This window comes from Atractosteus spatula, chromosome 8 (genome assembly GCF_055471065.1).
Source record: "Atractosteus spatula isolate fAtrSpa1 chromosome 8, fAtrSpa1.hap1, whole genome shotgun sequence".
Taxonomy (NCBI): domain Eukaryota; kingdom Metazoa; phylum Chordata; class Actinopteri; order Semionotiformes; family Lepisosteidae; genus Atractosteus; species Atractosteus spatula.
The window spans coordinates 7675714-7697705 of NC_142713.1; the positions used below are offsets into that span (position 1 = coordinate 7675714).

A 21992-nucleotide genomic window follows, 5' to 3' on the forward strand; every position below is an offset into this window, starting at 1 on the left:
TGGGCCCTGCTATTACAGGGGAGGGCGGTGACGTCACCGCTCTGGTAAGCCGGCTCTTACACACTCACTGGTGGCCATATGCGTTACACTCTCCACCGCTTAACTCGCCAACCTCGGTGAAGGGCTATCCCATCCCACTGCTGACACCAATGTAACGCTCTGGGGTTCAGGCGGGCACCCTTGCCGTTGCCGTTGCCGCTTAAGTCAGCCCCCCCACCATCAGGGACTCGAACCCGGGCCACCAGCGTAGCTCAACAGGGACCCAGCCGCTTGAGGCAAAGGAAGATCTCCCTTCAGCCCCGCGGCTGTGGGCCCTGCTATTACAGAGAAGGGCGGTGACGTCACTGCTCTGGTAAGCCGGCTCTTACACACTCACTGGTGGCCATATGCGGTACAATACAATCTCAGCAGGGAGATTCAGCTGTGTACACAATGTAAAGGATCAATTAAGTTCAACGATATGTTCTCAGTTTGGATGAAAATCTGAGACTGCTCCTTGATTATTGACAGACTTTGCAAATGATGCAATGCCCCCTCAGCAGATTTAGTCAGCAGTTTTACATGTCTGCCATATACAGTAACGCCAAGTGCAGTTAACCATTAGCCTGTAATCTACACCCACCCCACATGTAAAGAAATCTCATCCCTGAGTGCACTGATTGCAGTGCAGCATTGCAGTGCAGCATCGAAGATTGGCCCATGCCAAGTCAACTAAGCATAAGACCTAAAGTAAAGTCTGCTGCCAAGCCTAATAATCCAATTTACTTAATTGCCTATTTTCTGTAACCAAGGATACAAAATGCATTCTGGGGGGAGCCTACACTGCAAATAGAGAAATATTTCCCTTCTATAAGTTTGCAGTTAATGTGTTTATATTTCTGTCATATCCAGCCAGCTGGGATTAACCTTTACACTCTGCTTTATTCCCTGCCAGCTTTGAGAAATTGGCGCAGAAGCTACTTTTGCTGGAAAAGTCAGTCATTATGTCACAGGAGGAGACACAAAAAGCAAAGGGTCATGCAGATACACATGGTTCGATGTAGAAGTACAGGAATGGACATACAGTACAATAGGTGCTCTTTACGTTCATACTTCTAAGTGGTAAGAGCACTTATGTTAAATTCTGAATGGCCTTCAGGGGGGAAGCAATAGTGTTTTTGAACATCGTGTGAAGATGAAGAGAAAACTCACACCTTCTTTGCAGTTCTTTAATCCGTACCATCATGTTGAGGTGTCCCTGAGAGTATTGTTCAATCACATCTCGTACATCATACGGTTTTCTTGCTTGCTGTGAATTAAAAAAAAAAACGCGAAAGAACAAAGTCACGTTTTCCCTTAACCTTTTAAACCTTGACAGGTGGTAACATCTAATCAACAAGACTGTCAGAAAGCAGACAGATCTGAAGCAAGACTAGAAACAGCTCTCCCCTAATATGGCTAAAATACCACCAAAGATACGCATTACAATTTGTCTTCAGGCTACAGGAAAGAACTATGTACAGTACCTTAGTTTATAAAGACCTACAGTAGTTGTTCAATTCAGGACAGACTGCACATTTCATTCTATCATACAATATACCTTGAACGAGGTGCAAATTCGCAATTTTCAAAATTCATAATATCGTGAAACGCTCCCACATTTGCAAATTCTGAAAACCAGAAAACCCTGTTGTTGTTGAGAACGTGAGCACTACCTAAATAACTAGGTATATACTGTAACTGGTGCTGAAAGAATATTTTTTTGAAAAATAACGGTTCCAAAATAAGTTGGTATTAATAAGCTTTTTCTAACTATAATGGTAGTATCCGTGGTAGTTCGTAGTACAATGTGCTTAAAATGAATAACGGAAAATAAGTGTTTGGAAGACCATAAAAGGTTAGTTTCTTCATCCATCTATTTTCTAACAGCTTTCTAACAGCACTGGGGGGCGGGGGGGCAAGCAACTGGAACAAGGCAGAGTACTGTCTGGATGGGATACTAGTTCATTGCAGAGCACACACAGACACAAACACTCATCCCAGAGCTATTTTTCCCAGAAGCCATTAACCTATCAATACTGTAGGTCTATGGACTTCAGGATGATACTGGAAAATCCAGAGGAAACTCATGCAAAGATATGGAACACATACAAACTCCACACAGATAGCACCCCAGGTAAGGAATTTAACCTGAGGTCCCAGTGCTGCAATAGCGGAGCAGCCCTAGTTTCTTCATTTTATTCAGAATTGCTATTAATACTTGATTTTGATGTCTTAGGCCTTATCAAGTCAAGGAATGCCACTGCTCTGGATAATGGATGTTATGATTCTTAGTTTAAAAAATATTTGAAAAAAATATTAGTCGAACTCTTAGTTTTATTAGTGTAAGTTAAAAAAATATATTTGTGAAAACTGAGAAGCACAATATAGTATGTCCAGATTCCTGGATGACTTATACCTTAGATAACCTCAGTTTAGATTTCAAAATGATTGATAAAAACCTGGAAACAGAAAGATTTACTATTTTCAAACAGGGCTCCCTGCAGAATCTCAAAACGGTTTTTGAGAAGTTTGTGGTGTAGAATAATGAGAATAAGGTTCCCTGAGCTTACCACAGACTGGGAGGATGAATTTACATCTCAGAGTAGCAAACAATTTGTGTTTGTCCATCATATAAACATACAAGCAAAATGTCCTTATTTCTGTATAAGGGGGAGGATTTATGTGAAGCTGGGACAGATTAACGCATCTCCTGGGCCTAATGGTATTCTACCAATTGTACTTCAGGAAATGTTATTCACAGGCCAATAACACAACTCTTCCAACAGTAACTCAAGAAAAGGGCAGTACCCATGGACTAGAAAATTACTAATATACAGTAGGGCCCATCTATCTATAAAAAAGAGTTCTTTGAAAAAAACAATAACGGTAGTGGATACACACATAGTGCAAGCCATGATATGCTACATTTAAGATGTTATATTTCTATTCTAGAGGGTCTTAATCAAGAACTTCATAAAAGATTAATTCTCAGTTTTCTGGCAGTAGGTATTCAAGGTCACGCGTGTTCTTGGATTGAGAAATGGCAAATGTATAGAAAACAAAGATGGTGAGTGCTCCATCTGCAGTGATCAGTGGAGACATGTTACTCAGACCAATTCTGAATTGACCTATATTCTGGTATGGTTATTAAACTGTTTGTGTTTGCAAGTAACACAGTAAATAAAAAAATATAGTTGCAGTAGCATTCAGTAATGGGCAGATACCTGGCAGATAATATGCAATGAAGACAGATTAGACAGACATATTGTACTGTAAGTGCAGACGTTAAGATAGCAAAAACACAAACCGTATGATATGCACAAAATGTGAAGCACTAAACTTGAAGAAATGCTCATGTGTCTTTTAGATGTTTATGGTGACACATCAATGTTTACACAATGAGACCATGGGAAACAATAAGGCAAACAAAATAGTACAATGGTATAGTTCAAAGCATAGAACTTAAATATAGAATTATTATGATCAAATTGTACAACGAGTCGACCACAGCACATGTAAGAATATCATGTACAACTTTGGTCACCATGTTACAAACAGAGGGTAGACAACGAGGGGACCTGATGTAAGTATTCAAAATGATCAAATACACTGAAAATCCTACTGTACAGTACTGACACACAAACCAGAGGACACAAGTGATAATTACATAGATGTGCAATTACTGAGAACAATAAGCACAGTTTCCAAGGGCTGTGGAAGCATGAAACAAGCTGCCCATCCAAGTTGTTGAAGCTGAAGCCCCTGCTCCTTTCAACAAATGGAGGGATAAGATCCTGGGATCAGTTAACTACTAACAACCAAATGGGTTAGATGGGCTAGACAGTCACGATGTGTAAACTTTCAAGCGGTTTTATATTTCTTAACTGTTCTACGAGCATCTTTGAGTTGTTTTTCTGCAGAAAAAAAAAACATCTCGTTCACTAATTACAATTTTGTTTCCTTGTTTTCAAATAAGGACTCCAACCAGAGCATCATCAGAACTCCCTTTGCTCTGTGGCATTATGTTAAATTTGGGTTTTACTTTGAGCCTGTTGGGATAAACTACACTTGAATGATTTATGTTAAAAGGCAAACTGACTGTAACTAATGCACCGTGTGTATAAATGTTGTGTTTAAAAATTCTTCCAGGGGGCAAAGACTGGCGACGACCGGGGAAACGCGGCGTCACTCTCTCTGAGAGGCAGACATGCTTTCACCGGATGTTTTTATATCCAGTTTTGAGTGAAAAGCAAGCATTTTTCCTACGCAAATAAAAACTAGCCTTTCAGGGTGTGTTCGTCTTTTACTCTTCTAAGCAATACACAAACACAATTGCTTCCCAGTTTTTTTTTGGTGTGCTCTCAAAACTCAGGCCCACCGGACATCTGCCTCCCCCAATGTCAAATATCCAGTACATCAATCCAATTCATGAGCTGCTGTAATAGAAGGCAGCAAACCGGCAAGCACACTATTAAGAGCATGGATACAGGCTGGACAAGTGAGGCAGATAACCTTAATGTTTTTGAACAGAGAAAAATCAGAGAGGTCAGCCGAGAGAAGTTGAAACCCCCTAACTTCCATCCCCGCCGAAGCAAGACAGAAGCATGACAGCGGATTTCTGCGAAGGCTGCCGCCACAAGTTCCCTCAGGCTGACTGCTTCCCTTATTCTGACAATTTATTGAACCAATTTCCCTCTTACCTGAAATTTCCGCCTGGCCACAAAGTACTGCATTCTTCGGATGACTTTGACTGCTGCCCGGTGTGCCTCTGTCAGTCTGCCAAAAAAAAGGAAAAAAAAAACGTTTTCAGCATGAATTGAGGTTGTCTCACAATCACTTATTCCCTGTCATATAAATTATTTTGTGCGCACATACTGTACATCTGCTACTATACGTGTACTGCTGGTGATTTAATTCATATCTGTCACACATTTGCAATTAGTGCAATATACTGTACAATCACTGGCTAAAATGTTATTAATGAATGGATTCTCTCAGAAGCAGGTAATGTTGACTAAAGGACCATGAAGCAGATTTCTCTTGCTCAATCAGTACGACACTAAAAGTGAAAAATCCCACACAACACTGCTCTCATCACAGCCCCAGCGGGAGATGATCCTAATAGAAATAACCCAGTTAATTTTGCTGCTCTCAGAATTCCAACCCTAGTACCCATTCAGACTGCACTTGTATATCCTACAGTCTTCTCCTATCTCAAAGCTAATGGCTGTGCTTCTCCTCCAGTCAGTGCATGTACTATACAGTACAGTTCATTGCATTTCTAGTTTCCCAAACCATGCAAATGCATATTATGCACACAATTCTATAACCTGTTACTGTGTATGTGGTGACTTACATATGATTTAAACTGAATTTGTTCATGTTTAAAACAACTTCTCATTTTTTATTGTACACATACACACAAGCCTCCAGTACAAAATTCATGAGCCCAAATGTCAGACCGGCTTGAAGACTCTGGGTTGTGTCCTGTGAACTGATTGTCGAACTACAATAGATGTTTTGTTCAAACACCTCTCAGGAGGAGAGTTGACAGTTTTCTGATTTTCCTGCATGGGATATAATGCTCGAGGGGGGTCACTATAGTGCATTTTTGAATTCTGAGGCCAAGTGAATTCAGTCCCTAATGGAGTATTTTTCATTTTCAGCGATGCTTACACAAAGAGGGTTACATAGTTCAGAATGAGAAACATGCAAAATTAAGAAAAATACATTTGAAGCATTCTCAAATCTTACTAAATTACAGTAAAAATCGCCAAACATTATTCACACAATTACCCAGATTTGTCTTTGTGTTGTACTGTATATGCATTTTTAATTCCACCTCTTCACCCAGAACAAAACAAGGTACAGTATCCCTACGATATAATATTTTGCTAATCATGAAACTGTCAGACTACTTGACATTTTATTTTACAAAAATTTGACACTTTTTTTTCTCCACAAATAGTGTATTACATACAAATGTACAAATAAGTATGGGTCTCGAAGATGTTTAATATTTTGTTTAAGACATACTGTTCCCTGGTATTGTAGAAATCTTTGTATCATATAATAAATACATAAGAAAGGTTACAAATTCAGTCATTTAGTCCATTTGATAGTAAAAAATTGATCAGTTAATTCAAAGATCTTATTGACTTCTACATACAGTAATATGGCTCGGTAGCATGTTCTATACTCCCAGAATCCTTTGGGTGAAGAAGTTCCCTCTGTTCTTGCTGGACATAATAATCACTTCTTTAAAAGCTTCATACTATAAAACACAACTTGCTCTTGATGGCGCGCAAGTATGGAAAAGGCAAATAAATTAATATTATCTTCATTTATTCATAATGTGGGATTTGTAATTTTGGTTAATAGCTCTGAGACATCTATCATGGTGAAATAAACATACAGTAGTCTTACAGTTTGACACAGTTTTGAAATTATCCTCTTGAGCAAACTCATTACAATTTTGAAAACGTTTATCTTATTATACCTATAATATCTGGATGCCACCAATCTGAATTCCAAAACATTCTCAGATTATTTTAAAATAAACTAAAAGGATTTCGGCATATTTACTGAAGGTCTAATTTTGGTTTCATCCATTCTTAACATCTCTAAAGAATATTTAATTAAACTGAAAGTTTATTCTTTAATATGACGAAAAGAGTCCTGTGGGAAAAACTTTACATTCAATTCAGTCACTTTTAAAAGGGCTTCAGTTTACCTGTAATAATGATAATCATCGTATTTAAGTTCTACCCATCATTACAAACACAAATAGGAACATACACATTCAAAGAACATTTACAGTGTAGTATATTAAATCTGGACACTGTTTCATTAGAAAGATTGGTTATTTTCAGACCATTCAAAAATTCAGAATGCAGTAAAGTGTATGATGAAGATGAAATGTACTGTAATACATTTCATAGAGAACAATTCGATTTGTAATGTATCATTTGATATTTTTTTGTGAAGGTCTTGCCATAATGCCTTTCATTCATCGTGGTGCACTGAGTCTGTCACAGAATGCCCAACTGCCAAATACTGAGTTTCACCTAAGTTGTTAATTTCCTGAATTAATTCATTTAAATAACTGAGGCAATTTATCATTGTTCTAAAGCCACAGACATTTCGTGATTTAAATACACCACTAAAACATACCGAATGTCAGCTTTCTAGCACTGGAGCAAGAGCCCACTGCAATGGTGCCATTTTATTTCCTGAAGCATTTAAATCCTTCCTAGTTCTCACTTGGTTTGAAACTAGTCCAGTTTTTCTAACATCCTAAGAGAGTGGATTGATATACAGTAACTAATATGCAGGACCTCCCTCCCAATAAGACACAATTACCATTATTACCAGCTACTTCTATTGGCATACTATAGTTGTTTGTACTATAGCCTCTCAACATCATGATTTAGTTCCCCAGGTTCAATTCCATCTTGATTTGCCCTTGATTTGTGTTCATGTGGGTTTTGCTGGGTGGTATGGTCTTTTTATAGACAAACAAGTTACATTTTCTTGGCTTTTCTAAAATGCATAAAATCCTTTTCAGAGGGTTTCATACAGTACTTCACAACTGAGATACAGGAGGGCATTCTCAGAAAGGATATGGGATAACAGATAAATAAAACAAATATTATATCTATTGTTTCCACTTTATGTTTTTAAACTATTACTCATTTCATAGTTTAATTTAGCTTTTTTTCTCCATTTATAAAAAACTGTCAATGTTGTCTCACTTGTTTAAATTATACAAGCTGTTAAGCTACCGCAGTTCCAATGTGCTGGAAGATTTGATATTTAACTGCCAATCCTACTTTACAAATAGGAAACTACTAGAGGATATTCTACTTTACAAATAGAATATCCTCTAGTAGTACAACCCTACTACCAGAGCATATTCTATTTGTAAAAAAAAAAAAGCTTCTCCACTTTTTTGTGTTATGGGTGACACATTTGAAGGTCACATTGTTTACAGATTATGGAAACGGTTTTAAAACGATGAGCAAAGAGTTAAAAAATAGAAGAATAACTTCACTTCTGTGTGCCCTCTGGCACTTGGATGGATTTGTTACAGACTTGATGTTTGGGGGGGGGGGGTTGTGGGGGGGGCAGCCGCAGACAGGAAGCTGTGGAAAGTACAGCTTTCGTGACCTTTCAACAACCCTGTGCTGTTCATCAACCCACGTGCCAGCTGGTCAGATCAGTTCCTGGCAAAGCTCCTCTTTAATATTTAACTCTAGATAATATCAAAACAGCAGATTCTGTGACAAGTCGTTGTTCTGCATTTCCCACTTTCAAACTTAACCGAATGAAATACGACTGTATCTTTTCTTGAAGGCCATGAACCACTGAATCTATTTTTTTTAAGTCACAAGGATAAACCGTTACACCACAATAGAAAAGTAAGAAAAAATAAATCATCCCACCAAAGATCAAATTCAACATAACATATTGATTCGGTAAAAAAAATCTGTAATTCCTGAAATCCAGAACAGTCTGCCCTGTAACTCTTTTGAGATCTAAGGCTATCACATTAGATGACAAGGATGGACATCAGTTCTATATATAAAACAATAAAAAGCATTGAGAAATAAAAACTACCTCTTTCTGCAGATATGTTCCTTGCTGGATAGGAGCAGCAGAAATGTGTGTGCAGTATCATTCCACACACATGTAATTTAGGATAATTATTGTATTTTTCCCCCAAAAAATAATAATCTTCTACTCACTTGATACTTCCCATTTCAAGCATGTTGGAATCACGTAGCTCAATGTGACCAGCCATACTGAATCTCACACCAGAATAACTGTGATATGAGCTAACAACGAGCAAAATTTGCTTAGCAGAGTACTGTATGGTTATGTCCTTATCCAGACCCTGAGACAAAGTAGTTGTTCAATTCTCAGAGTCTAACTCTGCCAACTCTGGCCAAGGAGAGTTTTTTTATGTCCTGCAGCTCAGACAGTAATACAGCCATTGGTTCAAAGAAAATGAAATCATTCAAACATCAGATTTTTACTTTGAAAAGTGACCGCAAATATCTGCTCAGCTCCATGCATGAAATATGACATCAGTCCCAAAGGCATATCTCCGACATCAAAGTGTGCAGTTAAGGCTAAAACCTGGTGTTAAGAGTCTTTTGGGGGACCCAAAGGATTTTAAGTCGTGATCCAGCCAGTTCTTTCACAGCTCAGCACTTCCTCCTTCACGTGATATTCCCTTATTTTAGAGAACAAAAAAAACAAAAACATTCAGCTAATGAAGTAAATGCTAATAACTAAAATTTGTCAAAACTACAGGAAGGGAGGAAATGCCACTCCAAATATTTTTAGACTGCTGATAAAACATTTCCAAAATAGTTTACTATCTCATAAAATGACTTCATTAGAAACTGTCAGAAGCACATTGAGTAAAATTAATTTGTACTGTTTGGAATTTATTTCCTGTTTCATGGTCAGGGTCCTTTACATGATAGAGTGTGGCACTGTGGGAGAGTTAAACTGCACAGTTTACAGGGGGTAAGTCAGTTCAGAAACTAATAACTCCTGTTGGAAAATGGATATGTGATACAGCACCTCATGGAATGTCATGTACTGTACATTGTCTTGCAAAAGCATTCAGAACCTTGCACAGTTTCCACATTGTGTTGCTTTAGACCTTGCAATTATGAAAGTTTGAAGCAGCGATTCATATTTATTATATACCCAAACTACTGTACACACATACAAAGCAAACAAAAAGAAAGAAGTGAAGAGATGATTAAAGGAAAAGAAAAATGGAAAAATCATGATTGCACTAGTATTCACACCCTAGGTCGTGCACAGAATTTCCTCAACAAGCCATACAATCAGATGAGTGGCCTCTGCTTTGTGCAATAATAATGGTTCTGACATAGTGTATTGGAATATCCCTGTGAGCACAGTTTAATTAATTCTAAAAAAATGGTGTTACTCCCGGGCGGGCCCAAGCTTTCTGCCTCCGGTCTGCTTGGAGACTGGTCACATTCGCATGAAGAGCTCAACTCAGCCCGGTGCTACAGGCACTAGATTCAGCAAGCTTCCCCAGCCACCTACTGCTCATTAACATTAATGAGCACAGTATTTAAGCCCCATAGCACCACAGTCTCGGTCTGCCCAGATCTGTGAGTTCTGTGTTTCAGTCACGTCTTCCTTTCTGGTGATCCAGCACCAGGTCTCACTTCTGCTCTCGGTTACCTGGTGGTCTGTTCAGTCTTGTTCCTGTTTTCCAGTCTGGTCCTGCTTCCTGATCATCCTGTCAGCTACTTCTCCTCTTTGCTTCTTGTACAACCACCTCCTCCTCAATAAACCAGCCTTGATCACGCATATGGATCCCTTCCTCGCTCAAAATACAACGAGCTATTCTTCCATCTGGCCATGGAGTAACAAACATGGAAGGTGCATCATACCCCCTTAGACACTGTCTGATGAAGCCTTTCCCCTAAACTGAGCAGTTATGAAAGGAGGAGACTGGTGAGAAATACCACTTTGAGTGACAACTTTGAAAGAGCTAGAAATCCATGGCTTAGAACTGGAATACTGTATTTGATCTAGATGCCAGGCATTGGGTTTAGGGCAGACCCAACACAGCATATCTCTCTGTCACTACCATCTCTGTGGTCAAGTATGTCCCATGGGGTGCTGTGGAGATGTTTCTGTTCAACAGGGAGGGACTGGAAAGGTTGTTAGGATTGAAGGAAAAATGGATGGAGCAAAGTAGAAGACATAGGTAAAGGGTGTAAAGCTGTTTCAGTATGCTAAGGACTTCACCTTTCAGCAGGACAATGATCCAAAACAATACTAAAGTAGCTTAAGCATGAGAAGGTAAATGTCCTTGAACGGCCCAGTCAGAGTCCCGATGTTATGAGAATTGTGGAAAGACTTAAAAACTGCACTGCATAAGCAATCCCCAGGCAACTTCAGAAAGCTTGAGCAAATCAGAAAAGAATGATGGGCATAAATCTGTCATCAACTTACCCAAAATGGCTTGTGATTGCTGTTAATGGGGCTTGCACCAAATTTGGAGCTCATGGATCTGTACAATATACTTCATTGACTTATCCTTATAAGTTTTCAGTTTGAGCATTCAGGTTTTGATTAAAATGTTAATTTTAAAATTACTGTGTATGCATTTTGGAATTTCAGAAAATGGAGCACTATCTGAATACCTTTGCAATGTACTATACTGTATATATATATAGCATAACAATATATTATGTGATTATTTTAGCAGTTAAAACACTTATTGCACATTATGCAGTACATCTAGCAAGAAATTATGTGTTTTTGAAAGAATAAATTTACTCTGTAAATAACACACTTGTAAAACCTTTTATGTCTCTTAAATAAATTGACTGTCAATGAGTCAGCTTTTGTATCTTTCAACAAAATCAATGTGTATGTATAAATCTTCCTAGCCCAATAGAGATTTGGGGTTTTTTAAAACCAAAGTGCTATGCTCATAAAATTGAATTACAGATGTGTGCCATTTGTGGGATGTGCTTAAATTAAACATGAAAGGGCTATGCTTATAATTGTCAGTACATTTTTCCCCAGCTGTACAGTTACAATATGTCTGTGTCATAACAGTTATGTCAACAAAGATGAAAAGGGAAAAAATAAATTTGTGAGGCCAGAGAAAATACTCTCTGCTCTCCCAGTGAATCTCACATGATGTCTCAATCTGAGATAATCGTATTTATAAAGTCTGCTATGCTGACAATGAACCACTTCAGTATACAGTAATCACAAATTTTTCCTGACGAATCTGCTGTATTGATCGTCCTGATAGTCATGCTTGTATGGATTCACAATCTCAAAATCTTGAAACTAAAGTAACATCACATTCAAAGACTGTATAGGTACAGACTCCACCTTAATAAAACATTACCAGCAGTTTCTCTCCTAGTGGAAAAAATTAGCAAAATATAAACGTGTAATGTTTACACATTAAATTAAACATACACATAATTAAAATGTCAATGACATTTTTCCTTGGAATTCAAGCTTTAATAACACTAATTTATTTTTAACAACATAAAAAATATACTATGTACATACTGCAAGATCAATAATAGATTTTTGAAAATTATGCTGCCCATCTAAAATCATATCAGTGGTTTGCGCTGAGAAAGTAGAATCTATTCCTGGTAATTTTAATTTTGTGTTTTAAATACAGTAGGGAGTCCATATTAATGAAACAAGTAAAGACTGCATAAGTAAATGCTGATGTAGCTCCCCACTCCGATCAGTATAAAATGGTGTCCTCTCTCATGCTGATAAACTGATGACACTTCCCTATGATTGATTGCACGGAGTAAATTTCAAATCTCACTAGCAGAAACGTACACTCGACTGTCTTCATTGAGAAATGCAGAACTCAGAACATAAGAACTTCTGCATGATGACTGGTGACACTTGCTAAAATCTGAGTCTGCAATATATGCCAGAGATGTTTTGAGAGCCCCACAGTGTGTGTATTAAATAACCAGTCATACAGCAATGTATGATCCCTCTTAAGTCAGCAAAGCTTTCATCTCGTAAGACTTTATTATTGTTTTTGTCCTCCACCATATGATTATGGCCTGAATAGAAAGATTGTTGTCTCATGTGAATACAAGGCTTATGACCATGGAACAATCCACAGAGTTGCTATTCTTTTCAAGGTTTAGCACAGACATTGTGTACAGTTTGCAGAGATTAATGCAGCCCAGCATTTGCTGAGGATTTCTCTGCATGCTTTCTATTTGAACTTCTGCTTTAAAAAAAGGGGTTTTATTACTTCCAAGGATTTTTTTTTCTGGAGCTAGCTTTTCTGATGGCCACTAATATTGGTGGAGTGTGGAGAAAGCCTGTAATTTTGGTTTTTTTAAAAGCTAATTTGGCATTGTCAACATGGCTGTCCAGTTAACTCCTGCAACGGCCTGAAGGAAGAAAAGGCTGATGTGTGTCCTCTGAGCCATGTGCTTCCCAGGCTGGTTGCCTTTTCTTTTTTGCAGTGCAGTCCAGAATTAAAACAATGGAGCTTGATTGTCATCTGTGACAAAGACATAGCTCCTAATGAACACCACATAGTCCTCCAGGCGCCCAGTAAGTCTCCAGAGTCCCTGTTGCACAAGGATCTGAGGACCCACAAGCTGATTTGAAACCTGTAAAGAATTAATTTAGTTTGAATTTTTATCATCCCCAGCTGGGATATAAGCTGGTGACCCCCTGCCCTGGATGCAGACTGACACTGCTTAACCAAAAGGAGGAAATTCCCCTCTTTGGCATGCAACTAGTTAGCATCTACACACTTATACAGTACATGTGCCATTTGCCTATCTGGGTAACTAGGGTCATCTATTATAAAGCCATATATCCTGGAGCCAGAGTACAAGTGATTCTGGATCTTTGTTCTGCAGACCACAGTTTTGCCACTAAACACATGTGGAAAGAAACTACAATACATGCTTTTTTTCTCTCTCTCTTTGTCCTATTTTTTCAAACATGCATTTTATGCTTCATACACTACATTAATGTAATAAACACACAATGTGCTTATATATAGGCTGTCTGTATATTTATTGCATTAACTCTATTACTCTGACATTTTAATAACATTTTACTCTCAAAACAGGAAGCAGTTCACAAGATTTTAGTGCACTTTATTGATCACTGTGGATGATTGACTTCCTAATGATTTTATACATTTGTAAAAACTTAATAGCTTTATCCTACTACATATAAAAGTAAGCAAGAAGGGTCTATTCAACTGTATAATCAAAGATGAAACTAACATTTTGTCAATGGCAGTCTATATCCACAGGCAACACAGTACTTACAGTAGTTAGGATAAATTATTCTCTAATTATTTCTATTCTGATGTCTGTCTTTTTGCTTGTCTTGGGCTGCTGTAACACATCAATTTCCCTTTGGGATCAATAAAGTCTTATCTATTAAACTTTCACTCCTCAGAATTTTCAAACAGATGCATTTGACTATTACATGCTCTTCATAAACATCCAGAAATAAGCATGAATAATAAATAATAGTCAATTGCATCTGGTAGAGAAACACCAAACTGTTGCCATGGAGATGTACTAACATGCAACTGATCCCTGAGCTGCCCCTTATTAATTTAACTACCGTTCTGAGGATCTGCAGCCTCCAGGCTGATGGACTCTTCCTTCACTTAATGGAACTCAAGTTTACAGATTTGCACCCTCTAAAGTCTGTTGCTGTGTTAAAAGCTCATCTCAGGAAAGCATTTCCTTGTATGAATATTTCTTAAGTTCCCATTTTTCCTGTGTATTCAATTCAGGCAGGCAGAAATATTTTAAAAATGAGTAGGACAGCGAGCTTTCTGAAAACATGTTCCCCATGTTCAGGAAAGTCAGTCGGTGGCCTTTTCCACCCTTCCTGAGCACATACTTCATTGCCCACAATAGCACATGGGGAAAAAACACACACTTCCAATTATGTTGACAGCTGGTAGGCCTGGACAAAACATTTACAATAACTGGCGTTTTCACTTTTTGTCTTGAAAACTGGCCTTCTGAGCACTGAAGTATATTTTTGTTATTAATAAAACACTCAAGTTTTTGTCAAATGTGTCTTTTTTTACTCTTTTACACCTGCAAAAACGCGCTGGTTCCAATAACACCAGCTTTATTGCATTGGTATTGTATTGGGTGTTTATAATTTAAACTTGAAACACTAAATTTTAATTGCTGCCTGCTACAATTTTGTATATAGCTGGGGATGTTTTACAAAGCAGAGATATGTCCACAGGCCTTGATCCCCAAGATAGTTTAAACAATGGAGAGCTCATTTCAAACAATTTAATAGGCAAGATGAGAGCCCTTCAAGATCAAAGTCAGCTTTGGAAATCAACAACAAAGAGAAATACTGTACTTTTTAGCACGCTCTTGTGCCACAGAAATGGGTAACAACTAAGCACATCTGTGACACATTTGTGTCCCCCAAGCCTGTTGCTCAAACACCCAAATACTCACACGTACACATCTTTACCCCCTCAACGCTGAAGGAATGCAGCGGTTAGGTGAATGTGGAAGGGCAAAAAAGTAACTCTAGAAATAATCTTTCTAGAGTTACCAAATAGCTGAAGGTTAAGCACCCAGAAGCAGTATACCATTTTCTAATGGACCCACCTCTCTTTTTAATGAATGCAAAAAGAAAATGAGGCCCAATTACCAACTGCAATAAGAGTAAAGCAACTAAACTTTTTCAGACTAGAGGTAAGAGAGATAAACATGTCAATTTTAGAGGCAAAAAGTATTAATGTTTCAAATCTCCTCAAATCCTCTCTATTCATTTGCAGAGCTTGGCTTCACACCTCTCCTCCTTTTCTCCCTGAGTTTTGATACACATTTTTCCCCACTCCCCACCCATTCATAACTATCCTTTTGTTCTCCCTCGCTTTATTTATGTGCAAGTTCTCCTCTCTCCCTCGCATCTGAAGAAGGCTCCACTGCCGACACGTTGTGTCACATTTTCTTTCCCATTCAGCATGGAATAAATCTTTACCTGTTCCTTTGCAGCCTACGCATGCTGACTCAGCTGCCTACTCCAGCTTAAGGGAGTGCACTGATAAGTGCATGTTAAACTGCTATAAAAGTAAAGTGAACACAGCAACTTGTAAAACCTCCACTTTACAGTACATCATAAAATAGACAAAATTTCCAGGTATACGCAGCGCCATGTTCTGCAATTCAGAACAAAACCTGTAGATCGCGCTGGAACATTTCTTCGGTGAAATGTCTGCGGCGCAACCTGTACTTACTCATTCGCACATCTCATTGCATTAGTCATTACAGTGACTAGTGAGCAGGAAGGGGCCCCATCACATCACAGTTTGTGGGAGCTCAAATGCGAGTTTGCGACAAGACTTACATTACTTTCACAAAGTCTGTGATTTTGTGCTTTAATCGAAATTTGTCTTTTTTTTCTTCTATAACGTCAATAAATTTATTCTGTTACTGAGATTTGATAGCTGCTCTAAGAAATTGGGGCCGCAGTTCCCCTTTATAGTTTCAAATGACAACCCTATCACATCAGGCTCTGCAAAATAATCTATCTCCTATATCACAGATTTATGAAGCAGGGTTGGGCAATGCTGAAGATAACTATAGATCCATGGGAGTGGTACTGGTGGTGCTGGTTCTCTTCCCTCTGTGGTGACAGACTGCCTCTTGTATGCCACTCCAGAAGGAGCTTCATTTCACCAGACAGCAATTTAGTACATTCCAGCATCCTCCAGATTCGAAAATCCTAAGGAAATATTTACAATAATTGTATGGGGTACAATTATCATTGTAATTACAAATATAATTGTTAATTATACTGTACAATTGTACAACTATAATTGTTATGGCATTTTCTATAACCACTTAGTTTAGTATCCATTTGTAGTTGAGCCAGAACCAAACATGGCAGATAATGGTCGTGCCGGTTCACAGCATGGTAAACACACAGGGTCAGAGGGGGGAGGGCAGTCCAGTAATGCCAACAAACCAAAATAGCACATTGGCCTGTGGGGGGCAACCAGTGCACCGAACATAAACTCACATGGTCTTGGTGAAAACCAGCAAAACCCATGCAGAGAACAACTCATAATGGACTGAATTCCAGGGTGCAAGAGCTGTGAGGTAGCAATCCATCCATCCATTTTCTAACCCCTTTGTCCAGTACAGGGTTGCGGGGATCAATGGACAATCAATGGACGAGACACAGTCCATCTCAGGGCACACACAGACACACACACTCACACCAGGGCCAATTTTCCCAGAAACCAATTAACCCACCAGTATGTCTGTGGGAGGAAACAAGAGCAACCAGGGGAAACCCAACCGAACATGGAGAGAACCTACAAATACCTTACAGATAGTATGCCAGGTCCGGAATTCCAGAATTATCCAAAACAAGCTAGATCTGCTTTTCACGAAAATGAGGCAGCATCTGCTCTTTACCGAGGGCTAATGGATTACACAACCCTACTTCACCTCAAAAGGTAAAACAAAACGGGGTGTCTACCGAAATTTCAAATCAAACTACAGTACATACAGTAGATACTGTACCATGACTGTTTGTGAGGTACACAGCACACTGAATCTTTTAGGGAGCTACTGTATGTTTCTCTATACACGGTGTGGCTTAAACGTGTCTAAGAAACACAACGCTGTACCCTACACAATGAAGCAATTGCGATATTCTGCAATTAATCTCCTTTGCAATGCTTCTAGAAGACATAAAAAAATGGCTGACACGTGACAGGGTGATAATGCATACGGAGAGCATTCTTCTAACACACTCACACTTGCCTGGTCTGCAGCCCCAGCTCAATGCCCCATACGTGAGGATTGTCTTACATTCTCAGAAAATCTAAAAGGCCTGCTGATTATGGAGAACTCTAAAGGGGTATTGAGTTTCTCTTCTGTACAATGAAACACTCGAGGACAAGCGAGGTGCTGAAGCAGGATTTATAATTCATCGAGTAATAGGATTTTGTACTGTTTAGAAGGATTAAGCATGTTAGAGAAAGAATCTATTTATCACTGCCTGTCAGGGGGTCGTAAAACCACATAGGACCGTTGTTATTTTAAGCAATTTACAGGATTACCCTTCAGCTGTTGCCTGCTTCAGCTCCCCCATCCATAAAGTGTCTCCGTTATACAGCAATATTCAGATTAAATTAGTTTCTTTTAATGCAGTCTGATAATCCAGGCACATGAGCCCTACACTGACCACTGAGAGGGAGTGGGGGGTTCAAAGAACAATTAAAAACACCTTCTTGTGTAGAACCAGGGCTGCCTTTTACATCCAACGGCGTTCTGCCTGGCTTAACACTTTCTTTTAGGCATTTCAAATAATGGAGGTGACCCTCTGCTTTGTGAGTGACAGCCTCTTTTCATATGGAGAGAGGATTATGAAACTATTCTATTTTTGGTATTTAAAGGTCCCATCCAAATTCGTCATTTTCTACACTTTTCTTTTCCTCTTAGAAGTTTGCATTGAGTAATCGACTGCGTTGTCAAGCTTTCACACCATTTGATGACATGCTCTCCCGACCGGGTTTCTGTGGTTAAAAGCAGCAAAGATGATAAAGATGATTAACTTACAGTACGTTCTGATCACTTTCCCCCTATCTGGGTTGACACCAAGCGTAACTGGAAAGTGATGTCACTGAATTCCAATGGCTTGAAAAGCATAACTATCTACCATCATTTCAGTATAAAAGGTTTAAGAAGAATTGTTAACACCACATCAAAATGCCTCTGAATGTCTCTAGTACAGTTGAGCAGACTAAGCAGTCAATCTATATGTGGTGACCAAAGACAAGGTACAGGATGCACGAAGACTCAGTGCAGCTCAGTGAAGGTTTGAAATCAGTTTTAATTTGTTACGAAAAAGGAAGAGAACACCCACCAGCGAGGACACAGGCAAGGTGTATCCACCATGGTGCTCTGAGTCAGTTTTGCAGGTAGTTTTATAGTCTACATACAGCTCCAATCATCCTCTGTTATTACCATGAATGATTGTTTAGAAGTGGTCACTGCATGTACATAAAGCAATAGTTCCACACATGGCTATTTCTGATATTGTTATCCCCGATTTTCAGTTATTTTTGAAATGTCACATGCTCAGGCCAGGTCAAGAATGAACCCATATCAGGCCAGATTCTACAATGGCAGAGTGCAAGCACTCCCAAGTTTACTGTCTAAAGACACAAAAGAAAACGATGTTTGACAGCAAGATCCAAGTATACCAAATAAATGGAAAAAAACTCTTAAGTGTTACCTTATATGCCCAATTTTATTATTCTCCATTACTTCTTCTTACAGAGTGCTACAGTATTTCTCCTACAAAGCTGAGTTGTTCACTGTATTTTTTTTTGTTCTCTGATGCAGCAGAAACTGATTTCTGAGTGATAAGGTATTAGAATAATACTAGGAACTTCAAGCTATCATTTTGTGTTCAGTGTTAGTTGGATATGAAATAACTGTTACCACCTTCTGCGATGGATGTTGTCTTAGTCATTAATGTTCTCTTTAAAATTAGATGGGTTAACCTTGGTGGCCTGGCTGAATTCCATTTTGTGTTTGCAAAAACTGGCTTAGCTGAATTTCTTCCTTAATCCAATTGTTGAAGGAAACCCTCACTTTTTTAATCTGCTTTGTGGCAGGACTGCTAGTGCATAATGGATATCACGTCATGTAGATTCCCCACGGTACATAGATTTCCAGTGTGGGAATGTCAATGCGATCCTTTGGGATCTTGCAACTTTTATTACAATAGGGTTGAAATAAAAAAAAACAATGTATGTAAATGTATATAAATTAACAATGTAAATAAATATTGTACATTTTTGTTGTAAGAATGCAGACAAATTAACTTTTGTGAGGCTGAATTAGTTAAATGATAACAAGAAGAAACTTTTCATTAAAATATTTATTAAGGTTTTGGTATTTGCCTAAGATACTGTACTGTACATCAGGGATGTAAACTCTAGTGCTCAGCTGCCACAGAATTATCTGGTTTTCATCCCATTTCTGGTCTTCACTACTAAATTGAGCTAATTATTTTTATATGAAGGTGAATCACCTGATTTTTTTTAGGTTATAGTCATTTGCTACTTGCAAACTACATATAAAACCTGCAGGACTCTGGCCTTCAAGGAGTGGAATTGTCGGACCCTGCTTTAGATAAAAAAGTAAAAAGAAAGACTTCTGGGACTCTTTCGTTTATCTTTTACTATGACTGCAGTCACTTTTGCTAATATCACATTATCGTTGTTGAAATGTCCGATCTTCACCTTTGTGTGTATCTGGACAAAGGTTTTCCTGGTCTCTCAATGTGAGTTCCTCATATGATGGTGATTTTCACCATGCCAAATTTGAAAACTAGTTTTGTGGGGTTACCAGGCCTTCCATGATTTTCACTCACACCAAAGTTGACCCACAAATCCCTCCATCCTCTGCATTTCTCGGATCCGACGTCTTGCATCGTTCGTATTGATGCCATGACAGTCAAACAGGAAAGAGGTTTGTTTCGAAGGTTTGAGAAAATACATATAAATCCCGTTTGGAGATTCCCTCAGGACCTTCAACTGTATAGCCAGCTCTGGCTTGCTGTGGGCCAGAAGACATTCAGCTCCAGTCATCCATCAAGCCCAAACAATGAGTTTATTTTGAAGTGGGTAATTAGAGGCATTCCCACTTAGTTAAACAGGGAGTTATATAAGTATTTTCTGTGGCGAAGTCCCTATTGTGGGAAATGTATGCCAGGGATTTCAAGGACAGCATGGCATTCTATAGAAACAGCTACGCCTTCGTGTGGCACAGTCCTCCTCCCTCCCATTGTGTTGAGAAATGTGGTGGCAAGGACGTGCCTCATGTCTCCAGACAGAGAGAGGGATAATTGTCGTCTGGAGCGTACAGTTCTGGAAAGATCAACCACGCTTTGGAGTCGGTAACAAAATGCCACATTATGGGAGATCATGGGAAGGAAAAAAAATAACAGCAATTGAATATTTGCATGTTAATTAATAGTTTGGTATTCCGTTGGCATTCAGGGAGTCAGTAGAGATGTGAGTGTGTTTGTTACTGCCCTTGCAAAGGCTCTAATCTGCCCTGTCATATTACTGAAAACACAAAACACATGACATGCAGCCACAGCAAAACTCTATTTTAACAATAAGAAACAACTGGAAACAATGGAAACAATTGTAACAGCAGGACTAACTAGGGGGGAAAAACGATTACTCCTCAAACAGAGTGTTAAACTAGAGTTAAATATTTCCTGAAACCAGACTTTACACATTTTCATTGCTTATATTGAGAGGCTGTGAGAGTTTCTCTTCAATTATCTTAAACTGCATGACAGGAAATAAAAATCTAATAATTATGTCAGCAAATCTGTTGAAGAAAAACAAGTCCTGAAAAGGAACTCCACTGTCTTCTGGCATGAGAACTACACCGTGTGTTCAAGGGTAGCGAGGGTACTACTATGAAGTAATTGTTTTTTAACAAGTATGTACATACTGTATGTACATACAGTATGAGAACGAGCAAAGCTTAATTCCATGCTGAAAAGCAGAAAGAATGCTGATGCTTCTACTGTTGTACTGTCCATGCTGACACAACTCCCCACTCAAACACACTGTATATATAGACTTACAAAGCCATGATTTCGTTTTTGGGAAAACAAGAAACATCATTTTGCTATAAAATTGCAATTGCAATTATGGAGGCTTAGGGTGATTGTGAAGAGAATAAACTTACAGGTTCTTTTTGTTTTGGTTCTTATGTTTTTTTGGAAGCAAAACATAGCTGCTCGGATGCAACACAAATTTCTGAGAAATCAGACAATAAAGTATTATCGTATCGTAAACATTTATTCACGTTTCGGCATTTTCAGGCAAGGGACGTGTACATGGGTTTTTCCAGTTACTGTATTAAACTGGCAAACAGTTTGGACTGAAACATAAATACTAGTAGCAATTTACATCTACAGTACTGCCATTCACTGAAGGCTAATCCTTCTTGCGGGGCTGAAAAAAGAGTGGAAGGATAGGTTTGGTACTGTGCTGTCTGCTTGCATTCCCACTATAATTGACAGCTGTGTTTTAACTTGAATTGAAAATTGTCAAAGGGTACCAAAACTGACTGAGCTGATGCCTTTATCTAGCAATTTCTGGGTCAAAATAAAGAGGAAGACTGCTACATATCAGCTAGCAGACACGATACAGGAAAATATATGTTTGTTTTTCGGTGGTTCTCTGACTGCTACCAGATACTGCAATATTCTCATTTATTAGGCACTCGATGGTGGGAAGAGTTATATTTCTCTTTCAAACAGCTGTGGCACTTATACATCCTCGCTGTGAGTCCAAGTAAACAAACAGTATGTTTTATGGTGGAAACAAATATGTCTAG

General features: G+C 38.6%; 1 protein-coding gene across 1 annotated transcript in view; it reads right to left on the bottom strand.

Annotated features, from left to right (window-relative positions):
* The window catches only part of kcnq1.2 (potassium voltage-gated channel, KQT-like subfamily, member 1.2), a 285958-nt gene that overhangs the window by 84855 nt on the left and 179111 nt on the right, over positions 1-21992 (bottom strand). The window contains exons 13-14 of the mRNA XM_088922866.1: positions 4722-4797; positions 1194-1288 (exon numbers count right to left, since the gene is read on the bottom strand). Of these exons, the coding sequence (XP_088778992.1) occupies positions 1194-1288; positions 4722-4797 (171 nt within the window). The remainder of the gene's footprint in view (positions 1-1193; positions 1289-4721; positions 4798-21992) is intronic.